Below are 27699 nucleotides of genomic sequence, written 5' to 3'. Positions count from 1 at the left end.
AACATTAATAAAAAAAAATGAAAATATTTAAAAATATGCACTAAAATATTGTTTTTTTTTCTACTTTCCTTACTTAGACTATAGACTTAGATTATAACCTTAAAACGGTTAATTTTGGAGCAAGGTCGCATGAAAATAAAATAAAAATAATTGTATTTTCTATGAGATAAGACTGGTTAAAAATGTTTTTATGTATTACCCTTGCTGCACAATAGCAACAAATACAAAAAATTGAGAAACAAGCCTTTTCTTAAATTCATTTTTCAACCACTTTGTTTGCTCTTAGGACGTTCATAATTCGCATACAAAATCGTTATAATAAAATAAAACACTATACGAAACAATTGATTAAATAGGTGTCGCATAATAATTTTGCAATCTATTTTTTTTTCATTGAAATTTGTTAAAATTTTGCACAACAAAAACTAGATCATATAGAAGATTTCCATTTTTTTAACATAAAAAAGGCATTCCACATTTATCTAACGTACTTTATATACTTAAAATCGGACTATTTGGGCATCCTCCGGAATGTTTTAAAATTATAAACCATTTTTTGGCTTATAAACAAATATAATATTACAGGTAAATAGGGAGAAGTGTATTTTTGAAGTGTGTAAAATAAATAATTCCTAGCTGAGCGCTTTCGGCTTACAAAGCCATCTTCAGAGCTATGCTCCAATGAAAAGGTCTCTAATGAATATTTGATTTTAGAATTGAAAGTTTAACTTACGTCAAAAGGTTCAAAATACCACTATGAAGAGAAATGGATCCCATATAATATGATATAAAATGCTTCTATTTCTTATGCAGTTTTTTTATTTTATGGAAGAAAACCTTGTCTGACTGTTGAAAAAATGCTCAACTATATTTTTATTTTAGAGGTCAGAAAAGTTAAAACACCTCTTACTATTACATAATTTACATTTATATGTAATGTAATTATGTAATGTAATTTTTATTTATGTAATGTAAATATGTAATGTAATTTTTCGTGTGAAAGTCATTTGTGCTTGTAATAGATGTTTTAACTTTCCTGACCTCTAAAATAAAAACATAGTTGAGCATTTTTTCAACAGTCAGACAAGGTTTTCTTCCATAAAATAAAAAAACGGCATAAGAAATAGCATGGGATCCATCTCTCTTCATAGTGGCACTTCTCCCTATTTACCTGTTGTCATAAGTGTGTACAAAACTATTTCAGTCTTTACAAATATAATATTGCAGTAAATACTAGGTTAAATTAAATTCAGAAAACGGTGTTAAAAAAGAAAATAAAATTGCGAGGAGTGACGAAGCTATAAACAATAGTTTGGTAATCTTTGAACCATTAGCTTTTTCTCTTGGTCTTCTTTCTTCGTACAAATTTTCATATCTTCAAGATACTTATAACATATATTATAATAATAAAATCGATTGGTATTGCACCTGAAAATACCCAAAATCTAGGTGGAAGAAAATTGAATTTCTTGAAGTTTCATGACAATTGTTGAAAATACCTAATAAATGATATAGACCAGCGGTTCTCAATCTTTTTGAGTCATGTACCACCAAAAACTTTTTTATTATTTTTGGTACCACCAAACTGAAATACCTATCTAGCTAGGTGATCTAATTAACTATAATAGTGGTGCTGACTTAGGCTGTTTTTGAGTTTTGTGTACCACCTCAAATAATGATATGTACCACCAGTGGTACATGTACCACAGTTTGAGAATCGCTGATATAGACTACTACTATCATTGTTTGATTTGCGTGTATAGATATAATGCTATGTGGAAATGCGATCAATGATTGTCCCCGTTCAGGATTTTGTCCTCTTCAGGGTTTGTAGTGAATGTATAGTGTTGGCAGCAAGAGCAAACAGTCCGAAAAACACACTGGGGCAAGCGCCGTGTCCTGGTGTTTTTGGATCCTGGGTTATGCCGGACGGTGGTGTCCAGAAGGCTAAGAAGTCAACAGAGAAGAAAGTTTGATGGATTGTTGTTGGTTCCATAGACATTTACGTGTACTGTCCGTGCTTTGCTCTCGACCAGTCTCCCTAGAAACCATTGTAAAACGACAGGCGAACCTGCGTCCCTCGTCGGCGGTCAGGAGGTGGCTTTGAGCGCGGCGTGGACAGTGTGCGTTCGAGTGGAGAAAATAGTTGCGGCTATTTTCTTGGGACGAACAGGTATAATTGTGCAATGAAGTTGGGAAACCGCAAAAAACCAACTTCTCCCTGTTCGGGGTAGGGAAGAGGAGATGTTAAAGGTGGGTACGGAAGGCTAGCGGGGTAGCCTCGAGGATGTTTTCGTACTCTACCGGGAGTTCGTCAATGCATGTTTGCAATAGAGCGGACGGTAAATGAATCTTTTTGTGTTTGGGCTTTCGGTAGAGTACGTGGCCGGAAGATGAACAGGAACATTTGAGAGTTTCTTGTGTGTCGGAGGGGGGATCGTTGATTACTTTGATTGTGAAGTTCCTGTTCAGAGAGTTTATTCTCTCGGTGATTTTGGGGATGTTTGAAATGTTATGGATTTCGTTTGAGGGATATCTCCAGTGCTCGTAGTTGCATACACGCAAGATTCTACGTTCCGCCCGCAACAACCTCTCTTGTTTTGCTCTTGAGCAAAGAGTGTAGAGACATGACTTGTAGTCTATTACTGGTCGAATAAAGGTCTTGTAAGTGTGAATGCGAGTCTTCTTATGTGTCTTGCCAATTCGTCCAGAGAGAGGGTTGAGAAGTCTGGCCCTGTTCCTTACCCTATCTAAAGTTGCCTTTAGATCTGCGTCCCAGTTAAGAGTCCTGGTGAACAGTACTCCCAAATAGGTCGCAGTCGGGCTAACAACAAGCCGTTCTCCCAACAGTCTCAATGGATATTGGTCGTTTTCATTAATTATGATTCTATGTGACACAGAAGGGGCGCGAAACACAATTGTTGTTGTTTTGTTCGCGTTCAGCGTGACTCTCCACTTACAACACCATTCTCCGACCCCGTCCAACAGAGCCTGGGCTCTTCTATGGATGAGTCTTGGGTTGTATCGAGAGGTTGTTGTGAGCAGAGCCGTGTCGTCTGCGTACAGAAACAGCCGAGTGCCTGGGATATTTTGATTGGTGATATCGCTGTTGTAGATGATGTACAACAGCGGTGCTAGGACTGAACCCTGGGGAACTCCAGCTTGTGGAGTGAAAGGGGTGGACTTTTGATCGCTTATTTTCACTCTGACAGTTCGGTTGTGGAGGTATGAGTCTACAATTTTGGTAAATTGTAATGGGAGCCCGATGTCCAGAAGTTTCCGAACAAGTCCGTCGTACCAGACCTGATCGAAAGCCTTCTGCACATCCAGAAATGTGGCTATGGCGAATGAACCATCGTTGATGGTTTGGGTAACTTTAGTTGTGAAATCTATTAATGCATGTTTAGTAGATTTACCAGACTGGAATCCGTATTGGAATTTTGGTATGATGTTGTGGTTTTGGAGAAAGTCATTGAGCCTCTCTTTTAGGATTAGCTCAAGAACCTTACCCAGAGTGTTGATTAAAGATATTGGTCTGTAGGATTCCACGTCGGTTGGGGGTTTGCCTATTTTCAAAAGCATGATGGTATTGGCCACTTTCCAAGGAGTAGGAAAGTGGCTATTTTTGAGACATGCATTGAATATTTTAGTTAGAAGAGGGATGATACTCTCAGGAAGTTTTTTGAGACACCTTCGGTTGATGTCATCAGGTCCGGGAGCGCTGTTTTTGCCAATTTGGCAAAAGCTCTCCGTTTCCCTGTTTGTGAGGGGGTCCATGATTGGATCATAGACTGGAACGTGGTAGTTGAGAGTAACATTTACTATGTATTCTGTGTGGAGTTTGAATAAGCGATCAAAGTTCGGGTTATCTGGTGTTTGAAAATTGTTTTGAAGCGAATTTCTGAATGCTTCGGCTTTCCCTTCTGGGGAATTGACTATGTGATTGTTGACCAACAGATGAGATGGTTGAAATAGTTTTTGTTTTGTTAGGACTTTGAATTTGTGCCAGAATTTACCACCATCTCTGTAGTCCAGTTTTGAGGTAGTATCTTCCCACCGGCGAGCCGTTAGGTCAGATATCTCTCTCTTTATCCTGGCGCAGATCCGGTTGTATTCTGTTTTGATTAGTGGATTTCTGTTGGCCTTGTATTGACGTAGAAGACGTCTTTTTTGTTGGATTTTGGCAATGATGTATTGTGGAAGTGCCGGTGATGTATAGGTTATTTGTTTAAGTGGAATAGCGTGCGTGATCGCCTCGGTGATGAGGTTCTCAATTTCGGTTGCACTAGTGTCGATACTATCGTTAGTATCAAGTTCGCCTAACATAGGGAGATTTTGAGTGATGAAATTTTGGAATTCAGTCCAGTTAGCGTGACGATAGTCTCTTATAGTTCTTGGAGGGTTGGGTTGTTTTGGAGTTAGTATGTCTGTGTTGACAAGAAGTGGTACGTGGTCTGACGTTATTGAGTCACCGATGTGGCATCTATCCTCGAACCGATCCAGAATGTTACTAGTAACTAGGATGTGGTCGACAATAGAGGCCCCAGCAGCGTTCAGAAACGTGTATTCAGTGTTGGTGATTCGAGAGATAGGAAGGTCTAGTAGAAAATCCGTGAGGCGGATGCCTTCTGGGTTTTGACGGTGATCACCAAACTGTGTGTGTCTACAATTCAGATCGCCCATCAAGACGGCCTTGCCGAGCCTTGAAAAATACTCTAGCAAATGCCTGTTGAGTGGTTGATCCGGGTGTTTGTAGTAAGAGACTATCGTGAGGGTTTCGTTATTGGGGATATGCACGTCAATTGCCAGGAAGTCCACATCAGGTGGACGAAAATTTTGTGGGAATGTGTGTGTGGTGTGCGGTATTCCGTGTTTAACGAGAATACCATTCCCGCGTGAAACCTGACAGCGGCTTCGATGGATGATCGAATATCCTGCGAAGTGTGGATCGCTTTTCGACAGAGTATCTGTGAGTGCGAGGATCTGGATGTTGTGCTTCGACAGGATATTCTTGATGAGGGGTCTCTTTTTGGAGAGACCCTGACAGTTGACTGTGCCTAGGGTGAAATCCATAAAGGGAGGGTGTTTAGTGGTTGGAGCGGAATGTCACCGTGACATTGCTTCCGTACCCGTGGACCACTGTCGAGTGGTCGTATAGTCGATAGTGGCTGTATTTCGTGTGGGGCGGAGGGGATAGTGTGTTTTTGTGGACACTTATTGGAATATGCAGGGTGGTCGCCGCTGCAATTCGGGCATTTGAGATCCTGCTGTTTTGTGCAGGCGCTGGATTTATGATTGCCGCCGCAGTGGGGGCAGACGAATGCTTTTTGAGGGCATTCGTCAATAGAGTGTCCGTTGATGCAACATTTGCTGCAATATTTTGGGGTAGGGATAGTTGGATCGGAGCCGTGTGGAAGCTCGGCATTGTAGATTTCTCCGTCTAGAGTTATGCCTCGGCTCAATGCTGTTGTGAATTTTTCTAAGGATTTAGTCACCACCTTGATCACCTTAGAGTCCTTGCATAGTTTGTAGGACTTGACTCTCCACAGTTTTTCAACTGGGAATTCTTGTTCGGTGAGCAATGCGGTGACCTCCTCCTCAGAATAATCCACATCGATACCGGTGATGCAGAGGAGATAAGTGGGCTCTCTAGAGGAAGTGTTGGGGTTTTTGGTACGGCTGTGAACCGTAACCATAGTTTGGCCAGTTGCTTTTCGGATTGCTTTCTCTATTTCCTCTGCATTTATTGAATTAAAAAGTCGCAGGTGTGCGATGCCGTGAGAGAGAACTTTGCATGAGTGAATCTTATTGGCTAGAAGAGAGGTGGCATTTATTTGCCGAAAGAAGGTGCGTTTATTGCATAAATCTTTTGGAAGATCTTTGATAAGGTACTCGGACAGAGTCGGATCATTAATGGCATTGATAACGTTTTGGTTTTTAGACTGATTTTTTGGGCGAGGATTTGCTGCGGAATTGGCATATGAAATTTGTTTTAGTTGTCTTCTTTGGAAGACGAAGTCGTTAGATTGTTGCGGATTGTTGGCGCTGATGGGTGCTTGTTGTGGCGTGGGTTGTTGTTGAGATGATTGAGATACTTGCTTAGACGTTTGAGTGGGAATTTTTGGTATAGCACCCTGCTTAACGTGAGTGCTCTGACGCTGAGGACCAGCCTGTGCTGGTCGCGTTAAAGGCGGAAAGTCGCGAGCATATCGCCGCAAAAAAGGGTTATTGGCGTCTTCCTGCTCGATGCGGCCGTAGGCCTCGAGATACTTATCGCGGACGATTTGCATCTCCGCGCTAAGGGTCGCGAGGTCCAGTTCCGCCTGGAGCCGGTTGTAGCCGCTGTGTGGAGGTACCGTGCCTTCCTGTTGCAAGGAGGCATATTGGTTGGCTGTAGTGGTGGTAACAGTGGTGGCAACGTTTGTCGAGGTCGACGTCCGAGGACGAAGCGACCGGGTGGAGCTGACGGACCTTACTGATGAAGGCATGACAATTGGGAGGATGCTAGTCTGGCGATCGGAGGGCACCTCAGCCTCAAGGTGTTCTGGGGGGTAAACCCCAGGGATGAAGGTGGCTTGTCCACCCCTCCGTGCTTTTCCGGCGTTAGACAATGGCTATATTTACCTGATGGGTGCAGTTTACCCTGCCGCTGGTGGGTCTCTCGCTGAAAGCCTTTCTCGTGATTAGTTTGTCCCCCTTACTCGCACTTGTTTTTGGAGCCGTATGTGAACACTAGGTAGAGTTCGGGGCGAGCGTTGCCACTCGAGCCCAGGGCCAGAGTATTCCTCTGTAACCCAGCAATCCGTCTACCTTTTTGGTTTACACGGCCAAGCGTCGTTGGTTTTTCACAGTGAGTCCAAATTAATCGCTTAGGGCTAGCTGTGCGCCGCTACTTCAGCACTTGGTGCTCTCAGGCTTCTCGCTGTTCGTCGGTAAGAGTGGGGTGTGCAAGCAGTGACCTTACTCTTCGACGTCCGAATCGAGAATGATTTTCGAATGATATAGAAGTGTGTGTCAACTAATCGTTTATGAGTTTTAGGGATGGCGGTTTTTGACAAAACACCGGTTTTCGGTTATACCGGTTTTTTTGCTTACGGTTTAACCTGGCAGTTATAACCGGCCAAAAAAACCAGTTTTACAAAAACCGGTTTTCGGTTTTTTTAATCCAATAGGTTACAATGTTACATTTACAATGCACTTTAGTTTGCGATACTCCACTCCACTCGATACTCGATATCAATATGATCAAAATTAGTACTACCGAAAGAACATCAATATCAATATAAATAAAACGCAATTTTTAATAAATCCATTTTATTCTATTAAATATTATATATATTTATTATTTTATTATTATATATTTATTGATTATTATTAAATATAATATAGCGTAAAATTATTATAACACATATTGCAATAATATACAATTTAACCCAACCATTTCAACTTATAAAAAATTTCCCAGACTCTTTCAAATGGGATTTAAAAATAAATAATATCAACATAAATATTTTACTTAAAAATAAATTGGATAATGCAATTTATCTTTTACTTTTACTGCCATCAAAAAAAATTATCATGTATTTCTTTTAACACGTTTGTATATTTGTATAATATGTACATTTTAACACATTTAATACTTCCTGTAAGGGTGTATCGTTTTGAAAACGTAGGGAAATCCTTGGAGATTCGTATTCGTAATCGGTAATTCGATATTCATAGTCAGAACATTATTTTTGGTAATTAGAAAAAGTCATTCACCCACTTTCAATGTCAAGAGTCAAGTGTGAAAAATATATGATGTTTGCTTCTACTTCAACCCAATCACTTCTTATGTAAATATTATGATTGCAAATACCTTTTCAACGAAATATTTTAATAAAACTTAATTGTTTCCGGCTGATGTGAGTTTGCACTTTCAGTTTGCTTCTGTATTTATAAAAATAAAATTTGAATTATGGTTTTGATTGAAATAATTACTTGAGAATAATAATTATGATTGGGATCCAAAATAATACCTAACCTAATCCTAATCACCGTAAAAACCTAATAACCGGTTTTTACTTTAAAAAGAAAAAATCGGTTATAACCGGTTTTTACTTTAAAAAGAAAAAACCGGTTATAACCGGGACCAAAAAACAACCGGTAAAACCGGTTATTGCGAAGTAAAAAAACCGGTTTTAGGTTAAAACCGGTAGGTTTTTCCCATCCCTAATGAGTTTAGAGGTTTTAAATTATCTATAAATAATTGTATCACATTTAATAAAAATGTTGACATTTTATTTTATTTCAAGTATTTTTCCCTTTTAATTATGAAATAACTAAAGCATGTTTATATTTTTTTCAGTTTCCTTGTTATTTTGCTATGTACCATGGTAGTAGCAGCTACTATCTACGATTACAGCAAATTATCTCAGTCGAAAGATAAAAAACTGCTTAAAAGTGAGTGAGTATTACATATTATTATTTAATTCAATTTATCAGACTTACAACATACTTTACATTACATTTACCTTTATTTATATCTCAATGAATAAAGAAGAAGAACTAGATTACCTAAAAAATAGATCAACAAATTCTAATAATTAATACGGAACCCTAAAACACTCAAAAATTAATTATTAGAATTAAAATAACAGTTCAAAAAATAATAATACAAGATGTATGTATTTTCATCAACAGCATTTAGCGACAAATTAACAAAACGGGGAATCTACTATATGTACAGGGTATCCCAAATTGGTATGCTTTGCAGGGTAAATACACCGAAAATTAGAGGAGATAGAAAAAAGTACTTAACCCATTTAGCGCCAACGGTGCGAACGGTGCGAAAACGCACCATTTTTTTGTAGATGTTTTTTTGACAATTCGTTAATTTTTGAAGTTATACTTCTTTATCGGCGATATGAGGGTGAATTTTTATATGTTAAATGCGCATTATAACTTTGTTCTGATTGGATGTTCAAATGACATGTCAAAAATTATTCAATAGGACGGATGTGGCACAGCTGTAGTTAGATTATTTATGGTTGTTGCGTTTTAAAATTTGTGTGAAAAGAAACAACAAACAAAAGTTAGTTAATGGTTATACTGCCTTTTTAAATAGTTTTTATATACCTATATTTTTGGACTATTTTGGACAAGGACAACTCATTCTAATTTGGTAAGTAGTTTTTATTAGGTTTGTTCGTAGTACGATCCAAACGATCAGCAACCGTTGCCAACCATCAGACGCATGCGCAGTTAACAGTTGGCGCTGCGCAGTTAACAGTTTGAGTTCGTAAACTACGAACGCGCATGCGTCTGATGGTTGGCAACGGTTGCTGATCGTTCTACGAACAAACCTATTATAATCATATTGTAATTATACATTTGGATTAGCTTGAAAAACAGTAGAGCGTCGATTATCCGAACTAATTGGGGGACATAGGTGTTCGGAAAACCGATTTGTTCGGATAATCGAACTACAATATATTGATACATATTTATAGTCATAAATATTTATCCACAAGTGAATAAAAGCCATATTTATATACCTACATATTTATTTATACCTTGATAATGACAACTAGCAACTAAACAAAAAAGTGCAGTCTTTGCAACAACATAATTATTTTTGGATACAATATTGAAGAAAATTGAAGATATTTTAAGCGTCAATTACTAACGCTTGCTCGGTATTCGAGTGCGGGGCGCGGGAGTCGATAGTTCGAATAAGCGGTCGTTCGGTTGATCGACGTTCGGATAATTGACGCTCTACTGTACATTTATTTTCTCAAGAATGGGGATTTTAGAGAGAAATCCCAAATTAGGTCCGATTTTTATTTTTAAATTATGATTTTTTGGCGTAGATTTATTTATCTAGTAGGTATGTAATGCTTTGATTTACATACTTAATTTGATTACAAACAAAAGTTCTACCAATCTTTATCTAATATATTGTTTTCTTACTGTTTTGTTATATTTTAATATTTTCTTCCACAAAATTTAAACTACATAATTTAATTAACAACTGTCAAACAGTAAAACGTTCAGTTACCCTATTTTTCCACATGACAAATAATGTGGAATTGGACGAGTGAGTCTAGGTTTCGATTACGAATCAAAGCGCCCCGAAATTCACGGGTTCGATTCCCGATGCAAGTTTTTATTTTTTTTATTTTTTTTATGCATTTTATGATTGTAAGTATATTTGTTATATAATTTTTTTTTCAGAAAATGCGTATTTAAAATTTTTGCCAACAATTATTATCGTTCAGAAATCATTTTTTCTTTGTGGCATTTTTCAATGTGTTTGTGTGCGTTTTATTCTTTTATTTTTTTAAATTTTTGGTATTTTCTTAAAAATCACATAATATGTAGTAGAAGTATAACTTCTTACGTGCGTACAAAGTACACACACATTCTTTTTTTTTAATCTTTGTATTTTTTAAGCAACCAGAAGATATAAGTGTAACTAAATGTAATTTTTTTTATTTTTCAAACTCATGTTTTCATCACAAAAATATTTTCTAAATGTCCGACATTTTCAATCCTTCGACACAACTTTATTTTTACTGTAGTAATTTTATTGGCATAACACTTTTGTGGTCAAATAAATTAAAACATTATTTTTTTAACCTATTAGTACATCAATTGTTATGAAAATACAAAAAAAAAAAATTTCTGAGTCATCAAATCTCGTGTTTGAAAATAATGGTTCGATAACGAACCAATGGCGGAAGTCGACTTATAATCCTGTCTGATCAGGAATAAGTTTAAGGTGATGCACAGGCAGTAATTTGTTGGGATATTTCTTTATTATGTGTAAAAGTACGTATCCACTATGTTTGCGCTCATGCAACTGCTCCACATAGTGGACAAGTTTGGCGCTCCCGGACTATGCAATTGTGCGCACTCTGCCTCTACGCTCCAATCTGTGGCGGTTTATATGTAAGGGAGCGCATACCGTATCGATTGGAGCAGTTGCAGGGAGCGCGAAGCGCAAGAGGTTCGTGAACATAGTGGATGGTTGGCGCCCTCGGACCGTGCAACAGTGTGCGCTCCGCCTCAACGATCCAATAGGTGGCGGTTTATATGTAGAGGAGCGCATGCTGTATCGATGGGAGGAGTTGGAGGGAGCGCAGAGCGCAAGAGGTTCGTGAACATAGTGGATAGTTGGCGCTCCTGGACCGTGCAACAGTGCGCAAACGACCGTGCAGCAGTGCATTGGTGGTCCAATATTAATAACATAGTGGATACGTACCTTTAGAAAGACGGGTTTCTGGTATTCAGTTTTGTTATAATCTAGGGCTGGGGGGGGGGGGGGGCGGGGCTACATAAGGGAGGTTGTGTAGTGTTGTAGACAATATGTCGATTTGTCGAATTTATGCAACTGGTACAGTGCGAGATACAGGATTAAAAAATGTAATCTGGAAAAATCTAAAATAATTTCTAAAAAAGATAGAGGGCCGTTCGACTTCGTTTTTGACAAAGAAGTTAAACAAGGTGTAGGCAATGTTCTAACCATACTATTTTTGTTTATCAAAAATGCCAGTTCCATTTACACTCTAAATGTTTTGAGACTTTTCACAAAAATAAAATTGTTTATGTCAATTTTTATATCTCAGTCCCGCCAAAGGTTTGAAAACGAACCATTTTGTTGTTGTGACACCTGCCATTATCAAAGTGTAAAACAATTTTTTTACGAATGTTTAAGTTTATTTTACTCTAGTTAATCAAATATATTACATATTATTACAGTATTTCTTTGCTTGGCGGTTAATGGGTTAAGGAGTCATGACTCCTTTTTTCAAAATTTAAACGTTGCCCAAAAAGTTAAAGTTACGATTGTCCAATGAAATCATCAACAGCTGTTCACATTAGCGAGATACAGGCCTATTATTTAAAAATGTCGAAAACGAAGATATATCTTTATTAAGAAAAATTGTTAAAAACTTTAGTAATAGTTCGTCCACAGTGTTAAAGTGTTTTATAAATTATATTGTTTTTTAAATATCCCTAACTGAAAAAAAAAACAGAAGGGTTTAATTCTGGTGAACGAGGGAGCCACCTAACAGGACCATAAGTTCCAATCCAGCGATTATGAAATTTTTCATTTAAATAATTTACAATGAATTCAGCATTATAGGCAGCTGCTCCATATTCTTGGAATCAAAATCTATTACATACTTGGAATCAAAAATGTCACTTAAAATTCGGTTATAAAATATCTAGGTATTTAACTGGCATCAGTTATGTAGTTTATCATCAATTACATAATAAACTGATTTATTTTGCTTAAAAAAATTTAAATAAACAAAAGATTTAAATGAAAAATGTCGAAATATATAGGGTGAGGCAGATAAACGGCCTATTAGAAATATCTCACAGAATCATGAAAATTGGAATAAAGTTTTGAACAGTGATCTATTTAATGAAAATATTTTTAACTATTTGCTATTTTCGGTTATTAAAGATGATTATAACCTCGTTTTTAATGGGACACCCTGTATATTTTTACATTTTTGGATTCTCCTCGATGTTTTTTTTCTTAAAATATGCGTTTTGTCATTATATATATGGTAGTTTAAAAGATATTTACGTTTTTTTATTAATTTCGTAGCAACTTTCACACCCTGTAAAATTGTGGTACCTAGTTTGACATCAAAAACTCTATTTGTGTTCAAAAAATTTTTAATATGTCTACTGTTGCCAAAAATTAATAGTATAGCTAAATGTTGAATGTTCGTAAGTATACAGGGTTGGTCGAATCTCGGATTGAGTATTTTCTGAGTTTGTTTAAATGGAACACCCTGTATTTTAGTTATTGTACTGAAATGATATGTTATGGTACTTTTTTATTTCTTAAGCATTCCCCATACCTAACTGCTTTAATTTGTGATTTCTTGGTGATTCAAGCCAAACATTCATTACAACAAAAAATATACGTGAAATTTTATTAGGTTGGCCGTGAAAATATTCAATCACAAATAATTTTTCGGAAATAAATACATATTAATGTAGACTGATCCTTAAAATTACCAATAATGGTTGAGCTATCAACATACCTACGTAGTTAAGATTGTTGGTGCGATTAACAATTAAGCACAAATTAAAGCAGTTAGGTATAAGGAATGCTTATGAAATAAAAAAGTACCGTAAATATCATTTTATTACAATTCTAAAATACAGGGTGTTCCATTTAAGAAAACTCAGCAAATACTCAATCCGAGTTTCGACCAACCCTGTATATTAAAATTCAACATTTAGCTATACCTACTAATAATTTTAGCAACAGTAGACTACATTAAAAATCATTTGATCAGAAATAGAGTTTTGATGCCAAACTAGGTACTATAATACTACAGGGTGTGCGTGTGCAAGTTGCTACGAAATTAACAAAAAAATGTAATTATTTTAAACTACCCTGTACAACATTACATAACCTCATATTTTAGGAAATAAGACATCGAGGAGAATCCAAGAATGTAAAAATATACAGGGTGTCCCATTAAAAACGAAGTTATAAGCAACTTCCTGTATAACCGGAAGTAGCAAATAGATAAAAATATTTTTATTAGATAGATAAGTCTTCAAAACCCCTTTGTTCTAATTTTCATGATTCAGTTGCCTTTAGTTCTCGAGATATTTCTAATAGGCCGTTTATCTGCCTCTCCCTGTATAGGGTGTCCTATATAAAAAAAGTAAATTGGTATTATATGTACTTAGTGGGATCTCATAAAAAAATGTGTACGCTATTGGACCATTTCATAATATGTCTATCAAAAGTTCCAAAAAGTGTTTCAAAATTTTTAGTGATAAAGAAAATCTCTCACCCTGTCGCATTCGACATTCTACAATCATTGCCCTGTATCCCGCTATAGATAGAGCTATCAAATACTCTGCAAAACATTACAATTTGGGACACTCTGTACATATTCAAATAGAAAAAAGTATACTTAAGCGTAAAAAACAGTATGAAAAACGTAAGATAATAAAATTATCACATGCCGATGTTATTTCAGTCGGACTGCGACAGATGGCATATGAGGTCTGGCTATTATCTAAATAACGAGTCTGCGCGCGCAGAAGCCGTCCTAGAAGGGAAGAGTGGGAAACGAATGCAGCCTTGGATAGCTGAAAGTGTCTACTCTGCCAGTACGAAAACATGTTTTCCACCTACCTCTACCGAAAGTATACTTTTCCGGACCTGTTTGTAGGGAGCAAAGTTGTACTTTTCCTCCCTAGGGAGGAAAATATTTTTCCTCCCTAGGGAGGAAAAGTAAAAGTGACGTCATGGTATTTCATTCATGAAATGTAACTTATTGACGCCCTGTACAATATCTATTTTTTATTACGTAAGTTTCTATACATTTTAACGTTTATTTATAAAACACTCTGTATTTTGCATAATGGTAAAAAACAGTAAATTGTTATTTTGATTTAACAATGTTTACATTATTTATTTGACTTATATTTGACAGTTGACAGTTATATTGTACGTACTTGTTAGTTTTAGTTCTAATAAATTTTGTTGGTTAGTTACATAAATAAACTAAGTAAAAATGAAAAAATGACTTGTTATTTGAGGAAGGTGGAAAAACCATGTGTATAACATGGGAGTAAAGTGCCTTTTCCTCCCTTGAATGATTACTGCCCTCCGCTACGCGTCGGGCAGTAAACTTCATTCTCGGGAGGAAAAGTAGCACTTTCCTCCCTTGTTATACAAATAGCTATTTTGTCGCTGTAGTAGTATTTTTTCTGTAGAGGTTAGAAAAGAACGTGTTTTTTCTCGTGCCGATAACAATGTGACGAAAAACATGAACAACGGATTAATGTGAAATTTCTCGTTAAATTAAAAGAAACTCCGACTGAGAGCTATAATTTGTTAAAAAAGGACTATGGTGAGAATTCTCTATGTCGTGCGCGTGTTTTCGAATGGTATAAACGGTTTGGACGTGGAGATCGTCGTATGAGCATTCGGATGATTGCTGAGACTGTAAACGCCGATAAAGAAACTGTCAAAAAAATTTTACATAACGAATTGAACATGAAAAAAGTCTGTGCGAAGTTGGTCCCAAAAAATTTGACCCCTGACCAAAAGCTCATCTGTCAGCGGATCTGCTCAGATTTTCTTTAGAGGTTACATGAAGAGCCTGAATTAATGGAAAACATCATCACTTTAGAGGAAACCTGGATATTCAAATACGATGTTGAAACTAAGCGACAATCCATTCACTGGAAAACTCCTGCATCGCCAAGAATGAAAAAAGCAAGGATGTCGAAATCAAAATTTAGAGCCATGCTAATCGTTTTTATTTTCGACATTAACGGCATCGTGATGACTGAGTGGGTTCCATAGGGTCAAACTGTAAACCAAACTCACTATTTGAAAGTTTTGGCAACGCTGCGAGAGCGAGTTCGTAAGAAACGGCCAGAGTTGTGGAAAAACAAGTCGTGGATCTTGCACCAGGACAACGCACCTGCCCATAACTCGCTGTCTGTGAAGCGTTATTTAGCCGCTAGAGGCATTTCAGTGCTCGAACACCCGCCGTACTCGCCTGATGTAGCACCCTGTGACTTTTTCCTGTTTCCGAAGATCAAGTCTGCCTTAAAAGGAATCCGGTTCGAGTCGATGGAAAAGGTGAAGCGAAAAACGGCGGAGCTCCTAAAAGCTCTAACAAAAGAAGACTTTCAGCATTGCTTTGACCAATGGAAAAAACGAATGGAACGGTGTGTGGCGAGCGAATGGGAATATATTGAAGGAGAGCATTCGATTGTAGAATAATTTTTAAAATAAAACTCTTTCATAAGCAGTCTCGTTATTTAATAGCCAGACCTCGTATATGTTTCTAGTCTCGTATAAGTTTAATCTTTTTCTGATCTTATTTTAATCAATTTAATAAAATTTAATCAATTGGGTCTTATGTGTATAATGCAGATTTAGTAAATAAATAAACATATTTAATAAATAAAATATATTATCTTCTCTTGCAGAACCACGTTCTTCTAAGTTTATTATGGCTTTTTCGGCAAGAAAAAATTTTCTTGAATTAAATCGTGCTGATGAGTCAAATCCTGCATTAAGCATTTTGTATGGAATGAGGACAATTTGTATCTTTTTGATAATTGTAGACCATCGTTTTGGGACTTTCATATCGTCAGCTATCCTAAATTTTAACTTTCTGGAACAGGTAAGTTTAAGAAATTAAATACAACTATATTATATTATTAAAATATGGCCGTCTTATTTCTAACTAGATGGAAGAAATTGCTATTATTTAAGAAAGGGATAAAAATACGAGTAATGCTGTATAATGCAACCAAAGAATTGGGGTTCCAAATAAACAACAGTAAAAAAAAATTTATGACAAACCTGGTCATCGAGGAACGATAAAATTAGAAAACAATACCATAAAAGAGGTTAAACAATATAGACTTTTAGACGTTAAAAAGGAATAAGTTCGCAGCAAAACTCATAAACTATGGCCTCATAAACTCATAAATTATGGCCTCAGTTCAGTGTGCTGCAATATATCTATAAGTGGCATCAGTTTTGTTTCATACGCAGAAAATTGCAGGGACTATTCACCATTCTGAGTGTATTTACTTGATTGCTTTTTTAGTGAGAGCATATTTAGAACTTGGACCTGCACTTAAAACAAAATATTACCTCCCTTATGTGACTTTTTTATTCAGTTATTCATGTCGAGTCGGATAACTTTTCTATTTCGGAAAATTTTCGGAAGGGGGCTCTTCGTAAATAAAGAGGTTTCTAAACTTTGGTGCATCCGACAACTGGAGTACCCTTAAAAATTTGTCGGACAATATTTTCAGTAAATTGTAAGTATTTTTATCAAACAATACTGCAAAAATCATAATTTATGACTCCCCGCCACAAAGAGTCATAAAATTTATACCCTCACAGCTGATTTTTGCAAGATTGCTTGATAAAAATATTTACACTGGTAATATTGTCCAACAAATTAAGAATACTAAAGCTGTCGGACGCACCAAAGTTTAGCAACACCTATATTTACAAAACGTCCCCCTCCCAAAAATTTTCCGTATTAGAAAAGTTGTCCGACTCGACATGAATCATCATCATCATCATCAGTAGCTCGACAACCCTTTTTGGGCCCTGGCTTGTTCTAGGATTTTCCGCCATTCTGTTCTGTTCCTTGCTTAGTTCTTCCAGTGGGTAATCTCAAGTGTTTTCAGATCTTGTTCCACATGTATCTAAGTTTGGGTCTTCCATTTGACCTTCTCCCTACTGGTGTTTGCCTCATTATATGTTTTGGTGTTTCGGTCTCCAACATCCGTTCAACATGGCCCATCCAGCGCAGACGTCCGATCTTTATGGATGTTATGACGTCGGGTTCGTTGTATGCTGCGTATAGTTCAAAATTATATCTTCTGCACCATACGTCATTTTCTTTCACCCCCTTATAACTCACTCGACGACATGAATATTTGAATAAAAAAGTCTCATGGGGAGGTAATAATAATATATAAATATATTTTTTATCCACAAGGAAGAATTTTCTGTAGCCGGCTGTATACCATTAATTACAAGTAAAAGTAACGAAAAAGTTTTCTTAATAAAATCTGTATTTATTAAAAAAGCTCATGAAAGGGCTACAAATATTAAAATAAAACGTTTTCGCTCTGTAACAAGAGCATCATCAGTGTTACAAGAACATGATAAGCCACCCAAAAATACTAAGGTTAAAACCTTTTAAAAATAGACTAAATGTCTTACATAAATGGAAACATTATAAAATCTAAAGGATGGATATAATCCCTATGGATATGGCAATCCACGTAGCACGTGTGGGAGTCATATGTTGCCCTAAGGCCATATCTATAGGGATTATATCCATCCTTTGGATTTTATAATGTTTCCATTTATGTAAGACATTTAGTCTATTTTTGAAATGTTTTAACCTTAGTATTTTTGGGTGGCTTAGCATGTTCTTGTAACACTGATGATGCTCTTGTTACAGAGCGAAAACGTTTTGTTTTAATATTTGTAGCCCTTTTATTGGCTTTTTAAATAAATATATGTACAATCTCCAAGAAAAATGTTTCATTAAATTTACTTATTTTTTTTTTTAATTTGGGCCCTAGCCGCGGGCTATTAGCCACGGGTCTTTTGAGAGAATTTTAGAAATTTTATGGAGCCTTGATACTCCTGCAGTATGTTTTATCTCCTCGTAGTACCTTCTCAGAGTTTCATTTTCTCCTACCAGTTCCTTATTATATTCAGTTAGTGCTTTGCCATAATCACCCTACTGATCTGATCTTTCAGCGCATCAAATTTTCGTTTGACTTCTGTCCTTTAATTTGAAAGGATGTTGCTCCTCCAGGGCATTTTTACATTGAAATTCCTCCTACATGATTACGTTTCCCAATCAGTTTTATGAGGGCTTCAATAAGTTTCCTTGATAGCTTGATAGGATTTACTTGTTATTTAAACATATATCTCAAAGCGACGCGACGGTCTGAACTCACGTCACAGCTACAAAAGGAACTAATAAAACGTCTTTAAACTTCAATATTTTTGTTTATTATACCATGATTGAAGAGATAAGTGGATAAAGGTCATATGTCACATTTTTTTAGAAAATTGTTTTATTAGCTTTTTAACCGGTTAAAATTTTAAAATTACCTATTTTTAGCAAAATAAAAATAACAGGAAGGTATTAAAGCAATATGTCACACAATGATTTTCAAATTGTGGTGGATAAAGGTGTTATGTCCAAAATTGCGTTTGGACATCATACCTTTATCCACGTCAAATGTGTAAATATGGAGAATTTTCTACTACTTACTATTTGGATAAAGGTAATATGTCCATAAAATTTGAAATATTTGGCTTAAGGTAACTTTTTTTAAATTCAATTTAAAGCGTAAAAAAGTACCTCAGATACCTGTTTAAAAAAGTATAGCAATGCAAATTTATAAAACAAATAATTAACTTGGAACAAAAGACACTAAAATGCTCATTACTCAAAAACATTATTTTGTGACATATGACCTTTATCCACTTAATTATATAATTATATCTTACACAATTTACTATGAGCAGGGTCGCCAAGAGGGATGAGCGGGTACCGGGGTACAGGTAAGAAGTAAAGAGTGGGCCTGTGGCAAAAAGTGAAGAGCGAATTTTTTTTATTTTTATAGAAATAAAAATGTTCATGACAGTATTATATATTCCATGTCCATAATTCTCAGTCGCGTCACTACTAGGCCCAGGCAAATTATCAAAAATCTCGCAGGTTTTTTGCGCCGTTTTCCTTTATTTGACATAAATAATTATATAATAAAGTCAAAAGCAAAAAAACGGAGAAAATTCGTCTTTGGTCTCGTCGACGTCCTTACATCACCGGTCCCCGGTAAAATGTACGGTAGGGTGGAGCGAAAAAATCGATTTTCAAATAATAATTTACCTATATGCGGAAAAGTGGTCTAGGATTGAATCTTAACTTGTCTTAAAATCTTTGCTCACTCGGATGTTATTTAGTGGTGCCCCCACCCACATTTGTGAATAGACGCTTTCTCTTGCTTAGTAAAAAATTCTGTTATAATTTATTTAATCTGACTCATTTATATCGTCAATTCAGACATATATTTTGTATTTTAAAGTAGAAGACTTTAAAATGATATTGCCAATATTTATGAGTTGCGTTCCTGGGACGACTTTACTGAAAGATAGTTCATTCGATTACATGAAATCAACCCCAACTCAAGAATATCCGTCGCAAAAAATCATAACATGTGATCTCTCTTTAAAAACACAACCAAATGCAACGGTGACAGTAAAATTCTCATGAATTAAAATTAAAATCATTTTTTAGTTAAATTGTGCCTTATTTCTCATTTAGAATAGTTGATTACCGAAGAGCATATTGTGTTAGTTTTAGAACCAAACTCTGAGTATTTTGGACATCTTACTTTACAATCTAGTTCAGCAAAAAAATATTGCAGACAATTTATTCAATTTCTTAAAATCGAAATGTGACTTTGCTACTTCGGTTGCAATTGGATGCGATGGAACAGCGGTAAATACTGGCGTTCACAATGGTGCAATTCGCAAATTAGAACTTCAAATTAAGAAACCATTACCGTGGTTCTGTTTGTCTTTTACATGGAAAGGAGCTACCATTACGACATTAGATGAAGTATTTAGATGGAGAAACCGCAGGACCTACCGGAATTTCGGGTAAAATAAGAAAGCTTTTAGAAACTTGTGAAACCCTACCTGTTTTTGAATTTCGAAAAATTCAAAGTGAACTTCCTGATGTAGATGTTAATACATTAAGTACAGACCAAAAATATTTGTACGAAATAAGCATAGCTGTAAGTAATGGTACCGTATCAGATAGCTTAAAATATCGACAACCGGGAAAGATGGCACATTCGAGATGGATTACAACAGCAAACAGACTTGTATGAACTTTAAATCCGACTACCGATTTAAATATTTTGGCAACTTATAGTAAAGCCAGAAGTTAAATATGGGCAAATTCAATTATTTAATATGATTCAATGCTCGCAATATTTATCAATAAAACTAAAGAAATAGTGAAAAATGTCATTCAAGGTAATGGATATTTTGCACATCCAGAGAATATTCTTGTCCATGTTGGGTGATAAACGACCCCACATCCGAGAGCTAGGTTTGAGGCGCATATTAAAGTCTAAGAATGGGCAAGAAACCAAGGGAATTCGTCAGTTTAAAATTCCAACTATAAATTTTGGAGTCAAAGAGTATTTTGACTTAATTAATTGGCAAACTAGTGTAATATCAGAACCAACAATAACAAAACAATTGTCAACAGATGAACTTAGAAAAGTGATTGACGACACGACTTCAAATAAATTTGAAATTCCTAAATTTCCATGTCATTCGCAAGCAGTGGAAAGATGTGTCAAACTAGAGACAGAAGCATCATTATTGGTTTGCGGAGCTGAAGTAAGAGATGGATTCATAAGAAATCGAGTTTTGTCAAGACAAGTATTACCTAAGTTTGAAACAAAATCTGATTTTTTTCAAACTTTACAGTGAATAGTTAAATAAACTATGTTGTAGTAAGTTCTGAGTTATAAACAAGCAAAAACAACATTAACATAAAATAAAAAAAGTTATGTTTTTTTTTCAATAATTTTTTTTAATTTGTAAATTTTTAAAGTTCTGGGGGCACCGGAAGATATTATTCTATAAATCCCAAATTTTGGATAACGTTTTGCAATAATATCTAACCACTTTTCCGCATATAGGACATATCAATTTGTAAAAAAAAAATCCTTGTTTTCGCCCCACCCTAATGTACGGGCTTACCGCCCTCTCGGCGGGCCTCACTATATATAGGTACCTAATATTTTTTAACTTCGAGTATTTAACATATTTACTTTTGTACAGCTTGAAAAGTAGTTGCGACACTGTACACAAGTTTAAAAATCTAAAAATAAAAATAAATTTAGGGATGTTTAAAGATTTAAAATTTAAACAAAAATAATTCTCCAGGTGAGAAAATGCAAGCAAGTGAATAGAATTTTACGTCTATTTTTATGAATTTACCTTTAGGAGCGTTTGGCGATTAGGATTAAAATAACCCAACCATTTAGCTGTAAAATTTTGTTTTAAAATTATTAGTAGCATCAATAATAGTCTTTTGTTGCTGTTATCCCAGTCATACCAATTGCAGCATATAAGGTTTCTATACATACTTTCTAACTAAAATTAAATATAAACAAGCTTCAGATACAAAGCCGACCTTTAAACAATTGTGGTATTAACATAAAATTTAAAAGATAAAAGTCTTACCAGTGCAGTGATTTTGATTTAAAAATATGGAATGTACACTCCTGGTCAAAAAAATCCGGACACCTTAAAAATGCGTCATTTTTGATGTCTCGAATTTCCTAAACCTGTTGTCCGATTTAAGTGTTTTTTAATATATTATAGCCTTATGCTTTAACAATATCGCTGTAATAATATTGTTGTTAGACAGATAAATTGTCATTATATACTGGGTGCACCAATTAAATTGTGTTTTCTTCCCAAAGTTCGCCACATCCTGTGAAATATTCTAGCATTTATAAAATACTGAAATTAAAACCCGACTATAGCCTCAGGTTTTATTAACATTCTGTTTTTTGATTGATTGCTTATGTTGGATAATAAAAAAAGATACGTACTTTAACAACTAGCCATGTTTTTCATCAACGCAGGGTGTTTTTAAATAATTATGATAAACTTTATGGGGTAATTCTGAGTTAAAAATAATGACAGCTTGCTTTATAAACGTATGTTCGCAAATGCTTCGTTTTCGAGATACGGGGTGTTGAAATTTTTCTTACAAACTGACGATTTATGTATTGCTCTAAAACCGGTTCAGATATGCAAATGAAATTTGGTGGGTTTTAAGAGGTAGTTTTTATGCATTTTTTGACATACAACTAAGAATTTTATATTCACCATTGGCGCGTATACGGGTTATATGACCCGTACGGGTAATAGTCTGAATTTTTTATAGAAAAAATAGTACAATACTGAGACATTCCAAATGAAAAATCATTTTTGAATTATTTGTTCAATTTACAATAAAAAATCTTTCTTCCTTTTTTTTCATAGGAGGCGCCGTTTTTATGCAAAAAAATAAAACATCTTAACGTTTACAAAGTATTTGAAACTACATCGAATACTTTGTAAGTGTTAAGATGTTTTATTTTTTTGCATACAAACGGTGCCTCATGTGAAAAAAAGGAAGAACGGTTTTTTGTTGTAAATTGAACGAGGAATTCTAATAAATGAGGATTTTTAATTTGAAATATCTCAGTGACTTACTAATTTTTTCTATAAAAATTCAGACCATTGCCCTTACGGGTCATATTATCCGTATGAGCGACAATGGTTAATATAAGATTCTTAGTTGTATGTCGAAAAATGCGCAATAACTACCTCTTAAGACCCACCAAATTTCATTTGCAGATCCCAACCGGTTTTAGAGCAATACATAAATCATCAGTTTGTAAGAAAATTTCAACACCCCGTATCTCGCCCACGAAGCATTTGCGAACATACGTTTATAAAACAAACTGGCATTATTTTTTTATGCAGAATTACCCCTTAAAGTTTGTCATACTTATTTAAAAACACTTTGTATTGATGAAAAACATGGCTAGTTATTAAAGTACGTAACTTTTTTATTATCCAACATACGGGAATCAATCAAAAAACAAAATGTTAAGAAAATCTGACGCTATAGTTGGTTTTTAATTTCAGTATTTTATAAATGCTGGACTATTCCACACGATGTGGCGAACTTTGAGAAAAAAACACAGTTTGATTGGTGCATCCGGTATACCATGACAATTTACGTGTCTAGCAATAATATTCTTACAGCGATATTGTTAAAGAATAAGGCTAAAATATATTAAAAAATCACTTAAATCGGACAACAGTTTTAGGAAATTCGAGACATCAAAATTGACCCATTTTTAAGGTGTCCGGATTTTTTTGACCGGGAGTGTACCGGGTGTCCCAATAAGAATGGCTCTCGGCCATATCTCAGGAACCGTTTACAGTAGAGCTTTGAAATAAAAAATTTTATAACAAAAGTAGCCTCAGGAAAATCCTGGAAATTATTTTCATCATTGTGGGTCCCCCGCTAGAGGGCGTAATTGAATATCAAAAATAAAAAATCTAAATTTTACAAAATTTTCCTAATGAAGGGGCACTGGAAATCCGATTATTTTATTCTTCATCAAATTTGCGCATATTTGATTTAACAAGTTTAACTCTACCTTTGCAAATAAGAGGTGGGGGTGAGTGGGAACCTTGTTATGAAAAAATGGCTGTAAGTCCGGTTCTGCTAAATAAAATTTTGAAAACTGGGTCTTGTTGAAGACAGATCTTTTTCTTTAATGTAAGCGTGATAATTTTGAACCATCCTAATAAGTAATAAGCCGGCTGGGAGGCGTTATTTAATTTTTTTCAGAAATCTAGTTTTCTTTGGAAAATCTAAAATGCAAGTATGCATTTTTAATCATACTTTATAAAATTAGATTAAATTTTCAATAGAATAGCGAAAACCGCATGTTGATACCTTTTCCCTATCTCAAGATATCTCGAGAAACGTGTAAATTTTATACATAACTGTTACTATCACCGGTAAACTAAGTTAATGAAAAGTAGTGTGCTGTGGAAAAAAACAAAATAATATTTTCCAGATGTCAACGTATAAAAATATAATTAATTAAAACAACAATATAAAGAGAAACAATACTATTAAAATTAAATATAACACAGAACAAAAAGAACTACTTAGTGACGACCTAAATATTCAAATTGTTGCCCATCATACACTACTCTAGAATACATTATCCAGAGAATACTAAACGCCATTCAAAGCATATCGAGAGCAGAAATTGAGACTGCTGTTCAATCTACTCTTGAAAGAGTAAATGTTTGCAACGAAAATGATGGACAAAAATTTAAACGTTTATGTCATCACTAAATAAATGTTTTTATTTCTTTGTAATAGGGCTTTTCAACGCTTCTCATTTGTTTCGAGTCTCTGTCATATGCCGTATAATCCGTGTATAATATTAATATACGAGATATGAACGAGGCTCGAAACAAATGAGAAGCCTTGAAAAGACCTAATATACGTTGACAGCTGGAAAATGTTTCTTTGTTGTTTCCATAGCACACTACTTTTAATGAATTTCGTTTACCGGTGACAGTAACAGTTATGTTTTTAAATTTACACGTTTTGTAAGATATCTCGAGATAAAAAAAAGGTATTAACATGCGGTTTTCGCTATTCTGTTGCTAGTTTTGTCTAATTTTGTAATATGGTATTAAAAATTCATGTTTGGATTTAATATTTTCCAAGGAACACTAGATTTCTGAAAAAAATTAAATAACGCCTTCTAGCTGGCATATTACTCAGTAAGTTGGTTCGAAATCATAACTTTTACATTGACGAAGAAGATCTGTCTTCAACAAGACCAAGTTTGCAAAATTTGATTAAGCAGAACCGGACTCACAGCCAGTTTTTCATAACAAGGTTCCCACTCACCCCCACCTCTTATTTCCAAAGGTAGACCTAAACTTGTCAAATCAAATATACGTAGAATTTTATGAAGAATACGACGATCGGATTTCCAGTGCCCCTTCATTAGGAAAATTTTGTAAAATTTAGATTTTTTAATTTTTGATATTCAATTACGCCCTCTAGCGGTGGTCCCACAATTATGAAAGTAATTTCCAGGCTTTTCCTGAGGCAACTTTTGTTATAAAATTTTTTATTTCAAAGCTCTACTATAAACGGTTCCTGAGATATGGCCGAGAGCCATTCTTATTGGGACACCCGGTACAATAGACACACTTTACCTGATCTGTAAATTGCTCTCCATATAATTCATTTAAAATATTAAATAGTCCAATTACCAGCACAATCATAAATAAACTAGGTTGTGCGTGCATCTGGTTGGCCTAAAAATTAAATATTTTTAATGGTAGGGGTGGAAAGTATGCCAAATATGCAGTCGCTTGAGCGTTATGGGGACCTTATGGGGCTGTGAAGAGTAGGTCTTAAAACCAAAAAAAGTTAAGTAAAGTTTTTCATTTTAGTGGGGACTTTCCATTTTTAATTTAATTTTCCATTTCCAACAATCGTTTTTTTCGATTATAGTGCCATCTATCCATAATTTGAAAAAACGTTTCGAATAAAAGTTACTTATTTTTACGTAAAGAATCCAAATCTGCAATAAAAAATGGGGGCTCCCTTTTAAGATTTTAAAGTAACCCCCCACCCCACCTCCGTAGGGGGCCGTGTTTAGTGCCATTCGATAGACTTTTCAAAAATATTGAATAAGTGTATTTTTCAGTTTTTCGATCTGATGTTCATTTCGCGAAATATCGCGGGATTCGTATTTAAAATTTTAAATGTACCCCCCACCCCTCTCTGTGAGGAGTCATGTTTGATATCATTTCATAGATTTTTGAAAAATATTCAGCACGTATTTTTAGTTTTTCGATCTGTCGTTCATTTCGCGAAATATTCGCTTTTTTTCTTGTGAAACTTTGCGATTCACCCATTTCCTTACGCCCTGCTCAAATCGTCAGATTTTTTAAATATACAGTGTTTTGCATGTACTTAACTTACATTATCTTAATATGACGATTTCAAGTTTTTCAAAAAATCAAGGATAGATTTTTTTTCGCCCCCCCCCTTAACGAACTCCCATGTGTTAAGAGCTAATATATGGTGGAGGTACATCTGCAGGTTTCTACCCAGATGATAATCTGATCCGCTCGAGTAACTGCAAAAATCCCCGCTTGGGCTCCCCTACCATAATGTATTTTTTAAATTTCCCTATGCTTCGATGACGAAAATATCGTAATTAATCTACAATTAATTGTGGCTTAATCACTTATAAATATAATATTTAACATTGTGATAACACCAAATACGTCGTGTTTTAACAAACTGAATAGAAGTGTTTCATAGCAGGGATGTTACAATTGCTTTAAAGACTTCTGAGATGCTACGTGTTCTCCGTATTATTTTATGTGTTGGAAGATGGGACATTAAAGAAAGATGTTTCGGACACATTAGAAGCCTTCGAATTATATTATGGGCCTACAGAAGGATATTAAAAATATGTTGGGTGGATAGAGTCACGAATGTCTGGGTGTTGAGAAGAATGGGAAAAGAAAGAGAGGTTGTAAATACCACTAAGGTTAGAAAACTGCAATATCTGGGACATGTTATGAGGGGCGAGTGTTGTAACTTGTTCCAATTAATAGTAGAAGGAAGAATATAGGGTAGCAGGAGTAATGGAAGAAGACGCATCTCCTGGTTAAACAATTTGAGAAATTGTTTTAACTGCACTTCTGCTGACTTCTTTAGAGCAGCGGTATCTATTTGCGAATTGCCATGATGGCTGCCGACCTTCTTAGGGGAAATGGCACAAAAAGAAGAGGAAGAAATACGTCGTGAAGAAACGTCACCTTAACGGTGAAGAAACGGCAGCTAACGATTTAAATTAAAATGAGTATAATGAGATCAGATCCTGCGAGAAATAGACATACTTCATAAAAGAATATTACCACCATGAAATATTAACACCGGTTCTTCATTAATTGAAAGATCCAAGATCTACGAATATTTTCAAGGAGCAAGGAGCTCCGTAGTTGGCCTGGATCATGCGTACCAAAAAAAGTTTATTAATAGCAACCTGAAAATTTGTTAATAGCTTAACGGTGTCTAGTCGGACAAACTTTGATGTACGGGAACACTGGAATAGGGGAAGTTTTAATTTACGAACAGGTTACAGGTTTCGAAATCAGACTAAGAAATCGTCCCATGTATTTTGTCGGACAGAACTTCCAATTGATTTATTACCCTTTCATTAAACTCTCATACAAAAATCAGAATGCTATTTACCACCAATATAATTCCTGTCATTTGATATATTTTACGTATCGGACTTATTAAAATGCCCAACATATTTTTCGGACAAACATTTTTTCACATATTATACAATAAAGTTTGATATTGAATAGACTTGCACGACCTGCTAGTTTTCACAATCATAAACTTGTCAGGATGACACGTTCCACAAATAAGATCACTGTCCACAATTAAAACTTCCCCTGTTTCAGTTTTCCCATACATCAAACTTTGTCCGATTAGA

At 35.2% G+C, this 27699-nt stretch overlaps 1 protein-coding gene across 2 annotated transcripts in view; it reads left to right on the top strand.

Annotated features, from left to right (window-relative positions):
- Positions 1-27699, top strand: part of LOC114331559 (nose resistant to fluoxetine protein 6-like) — a 231977-nt gene that overhangs the window by 23336 nt on the left and 180942 nt on the right. For both annotated transcript variants that reach the window (XM_050643060.1, XM_050643059.1), the window contains exons 4-5: positions 8348-8442; positions 15979-16175. In XM_050643060.1, coding sequence (XP_050499017.1) covers positions 8348-8442; positions 15979-16175 — 292 coding nt within the window. The remainder of the gene's footprint in view (positions 1-8347; positions 8443-15978; positions 16176-27699) is intronic.

The sequence above is a fragment of the Diabrotica virgifera genome, chromosome 2, assembly GCF_917563875.1.
Source record: "Diabrotica virgifera virgifera chromosome 2, PGI_DIABVI_V3a".
NCBI classification, from domain to species: Eukaryota; Metazoa; Arthropoda; class Insecta; order Coleoptera; family Chrysomelidae; genus Diabrotica; species Diabrotica virgifera.
The sequence above is the reverse complement of the archived record's forward strand: the minus strand, read 5'-3'. Positions and strand labels throughout refer to the sequence as shown.